General features: G+C 38.9%; 1 protein-coding gene across 5 annotated transcripts in view; it reads left to right on the forward strand.

The window, feature by feature from the left end:
* The window catches only part of Fam161a (family with sequence similarity 161 member A), a 22,637-nt gene extending 19,823 nt beyond the window's left edge, over window positions 1-2,814 (forward strand). For 4 of the 5 annotated variants that reach the window (XM_023720875.1, XM_023720877.1, XM_023720876.1 and 1 more), the window contains 2 exons: window positions 1,806-1,960; window positions 2,425-2,814. In XM_023720875.1, coding sequence (XP_023576643.1) covers window positions 1,806-1,960; window positions 2,425-2,557 — 288 coding nt within the window. In that variant the 3' untranslated portion in view covers window positions 2,558-2,814. Of the gene's footprint in view, window positions 1-1,805; window positions 1,961-2,424 lie in introns of those variants that run through there. The other variant, XM_023720878.1, reaches the window with a different exon arrangement.
* Window positions 2,815-4,218: the final 1,404 nt, after the last annotated feature.

Below are 4,218 nucleotides of genomic sequence, written 5' to 3' on the forward strand. Positions count from 1 at the left end.
CTGTAGTTTTTTTTCTTTTTTTTTTGTATCTTCGGGAAGGGTCTAAGGGTGTTCAGGGTCTCACTACTAGATTGGACTTGTAGTGATCCACCTGTTTACAGCCTCCCAAGAGCTGGGATTACAGGCACGCACCACCACACCCAGTCTTAATTACCATCTCAGTGTGCTCATGGGGCAGGGCTGGCAGGGCAGGCCCAGGGAATCAAACCCCCGGCCTCTGTGCCTGCTTGTAGGCACTTTATTTGGTTCGCTTTTTGAAATATAGTTCAGACTGGCCTTGAACTCATTGTGAAGCCCAGGCTTGCAGTGATCATCCTGCCTTAGCCTCCTGAGTGCTTTCAATACCATTGTGCCTGACAGTTTCTCAATAGTGGGGTTAGACTGGGTGCTATCCCATATCCTTTGTTGTGTGGGGTGCCATTGGTCCATTGAAATTGGGCTATTCTTTAGGTGAAAGTCCCAAGGGCAACTCATGGCCCTGTACTAAATAGTTCACATTCACTTATAGGAGCTAAAAATGTATAAAAGCCAAGTGTGAATACATTCTCTTTGTAGCTCCATAAAGCCTGTGGTCTCAGGAACTGTGATGCTTTCAACTTGATACAGCTATGAAAAGGTTCTCACAACTCCAATAGATCTTCACATGTAGAAAGGACATTCCAGAGATTTGAGCCCAATTCTAAACCTTTGTCCACTTTTGCTGTATCCTTTGCTTCCTACATGGAGTAGAGATGCATTTTGATGATTTATTATCTTTGATGGATTTGGGCTATGGCTTATAAAGAGTAAAACTTACAGTAGGCACATAAAGAGCAGTCTACTATCACATGATCTTATATTCTTACTGGTTTTTCTAGGTACCTTTTTCTTTTCTTTCTTTTTTTTTTTTTTTTTTTTTTTCTATTTAACTGGGGATCAAACTCAGGACCTTGCACTGGCCAGGCAGGTGCTTATGCCACTGAGTATCTCCCCTGCCCTTGTAGATACCTTTATATATCATAAAAATATATACAACTTAAGTAAAATGTGAAGAGTAATTACAGGTCCATCCCCATTATGTCTACTCCTCAGGTTAGCAAATAGAGCTAGCATACCAGCACCCAAGAGACCCCCTGTGTACCCTCCCAGATCACAGCCTTCTACTTCTTCCCTAGAGGTAAACACCATACTTAATTGTTTATTTATGTGTTGGCTATTCTTGCAGTGCTGGGGTCAAACCCAGAGTCTCATGCATGCCAGGCAAGTGCTTTACCACTGAGCTATATCCCTAGCCCCCTATGATTTTTCAGATAAGCATTTTTTTTTTTGTTTTGTTTTACTCTGCAGTTTTCCCACCTAAGTGCTTATACCCAAACAATGTAGTTTAGTTCTGCCTGTTCCCAAATTTTAGGTAAATTTAAGTGCAAGTACTCGATATACTGTTTTGTGCTTTCCTTCTTTTCTTGTGTTTTATTTATGATGCCTATCAATAATGTGGTAGATAACTATAGTTCCTTTTCCTTTTTATTTTTCTGCTGTATAATACATGGATTTATTTACCCACCCAACTGCTGACAGATATTGGGCTCTTTACAATTTTAGGTTCTTACAGACCGTACTGTGCTGAGCATTCTTGTGTGTCTCCTGGGTCACATGTATAGCTTTTCTGGGTACATACCTAAAATTATCACTGTAGGTCAGCATGATGGGTATTTCAATCACTTTTGATTGTCAAACTTAATTTTCACTGGAGCTTCTAAGTCATACATTTCTAATGAAAATTTGAAGTCTTTGTTCTCATCTAAAAAGGTTTGTCTTTCCTGTAGAAAAATGCGAGAATGGCAGCAGAAAAGCATTATTCTAACAAACTAAAAGCACTAGGAATATCTGATGAGTTTGTTTCAAAGAAAGGCAAAAGTGGAAAAGTATTTGAGTACTTCAGCAATCAAGAGATGAAAAGTTTCACTGAAGATAAAGAAAGGTAACATATATAAGATGTCTGAATGGTTTACATTTGAAAAAATTCTTACCTGCAGGAAATCATGCTCATCTCTTAAAAGAAAAACAAAAACAGCTCTTACCTAAGGGAATGCAATATAAACTGTTGTAGAACATTGATATTTTACCATGTTTGATACAAAATATTACATGGTGATGAAGTATTTTGTTTTTAGAGCAGACTAGGTTTCTGGTTGACATAAATATTGAAAATAATGGCATGGTTACAAATGAAGTTTAAAGAGTCAGTCACTCAAGTTTCCAAATAAGGTAGTTCTCAGAAGAATATTTAAGTTCCCAATTGACTTTTTATTCATAGAGTTTTCTGTGATGACAAATTGGAACTTGAGGAAGACTGGCTACACCATGGTACACATTGCAAAGGGTCTGTATGCCTTTAAGTCAATTCATTTTTCCTTTGAAAGATTGATGAATTTCTTCCTCTAGCTTTAATGAAGAAAAAGTAGAAGAGAGAGAGAATGGGGAAGAAAATTATTTTATTGATACCAACAGTCAAGACTCTTGCAAGGATCAAGAGGAAGACAATGAAGAGAGTGGAGAAGTGTCTGGTGAAGGATAGAACGGCACCAGCAAGGCCTCCTCTCTGTGCCCTGCTACTGTGTGCAGCAGCTGTGCCTGTGCTGTGAGGACGTCCTTGTGCGCAGGGCCGGTGCACAAGGCTTACCGAGGAAGAAGGCTGAATCCAGCCAGTCAGGGATTTAATCAGTTAGAGTAATTCCCGGTTTTTTAAGAATTGCAACATATGGTTTTTTGCTACATTGATCTTGTATTTTTAAAGTGTTTGGAAAAAAAGTTTGAGAATCACAGCTGATACAACTGATTAGTTAGTATTGTATTTGTTGGGGAAGGGGGCTTAGAATTGAGAAGAGAGCTGGGAGTGGTGCTGCACACCTATAATCCCAGCACTTGTGAGGCTGAGGCAGGAGGATAACTGTGAGTTGAAGGCTGCTGGGGCTGTATAGCAAACAAAGCAAAGCAAAACAAAGAATTGAGAGGAAAGAGAAATATTTGACCTTTGGTGATTTATTTAAAAGTACAGTATTTCTAGAAAACATGAATCAATAAAGATTTTAAATTACATTGTTTGCCCATTCTTTTTCTTTGTAATACATTTCACAAAATGAATCTACAGATTCAACTGTTTGGAATTTTTTTTTTTTTTTTTTTATTTTTAGGGAAGGGTCTACAGGGTGTTCCTTTTTATTTTTCTGCTGTGTAATACGTGGATTTATTTACCCACCCAACTGTTGACGGATATTGGGCTCTTTACAATTTTAGGTTATTACAGACCGTACTGTGCTGAGCATTCTTGTGTGTCTCCTGGGGCACTAGATTGGACTCCTAGTGTTTACAGCCTCCCAAGAGCAGGGATTATAGGCATGTGCCACCATGCCCAGTCTCAATTGCTGTCTCAGCATGTCTCAGGGGTGGGGCCATCAGTGCAGGCCGGGGGGATTGAATCCCAGCCCCTGCACCTGCTTGCAGGTGCTTTAATCTGCTGAGCTATTTGGCCTGCCCTTTGGGCTGTTGGATTTTTAAAGTTTCTTATCAGAATCACTTTTTAAATAACTGAGCTAACCTGCAAGCCCTCTAGAACCACTCTTAAGAAAGTACAGTGGTACCTCAGTTCACAAATTTAACTGATTCCACAGTTCTGGAGAAGATGGCAGTGGCAGTGTTCATCACCCAATGTGGATCTTGTGGATAGAAGCAGAATTTTGCTTATCAACCAAAACGAGGCATTGCTGTTATTTTATTTTATTTTTTTTCTTTTGGTACTGTGGATTAAATTTAGGACCTTGTGCTTGCCTGGCAAATGCTTATGCCACTGAGCTATCTCCCCAGCCACAACATTGCTGTAATTAAATGTGGAAAAATAGGTACAAATTTGCACTAATTTCCACACTGATAATTTACATTGGACTGTTGCCATTTTTTCCCTCTGTCCCTAGTCTTAATCACTTTATTTTATTTTAGGTGTGGGGACTGAGCTGCGGTCTCATGGGTGCTGAGTAAGCTCTCCATGAGCCACCCCTTCATTTTCCCAATTTATTTCTGATACAGTATTAGAAAATTTTTTTTTCAAAATTTAAAAAAAAATTTTATTGATAAACAGATAGCAATGAGACAGTTTCACATCAAATCAGAAGTATAGTTTCAACAAATAATACACTGCATATATTCTTCTTAGTGGTTAATTGCTGTACAAGATGCGGACTT

The sequence above is a fragment of the Octodon degus genome, unplaced genomic scaffold (genome assembly GCF_000260255.1).
Source record: "Octodon degus isolate 3935 unplaced genomic scaffold, OctDeg1.0 scaffold00078, whole genome shotgun sequence".
Classification (NCBI taxonomy): Eukaryota; Metazoa; Chordata; class Mammalia; order Rodentia; family Octodontidae; genus Octodon; species Octodon degus.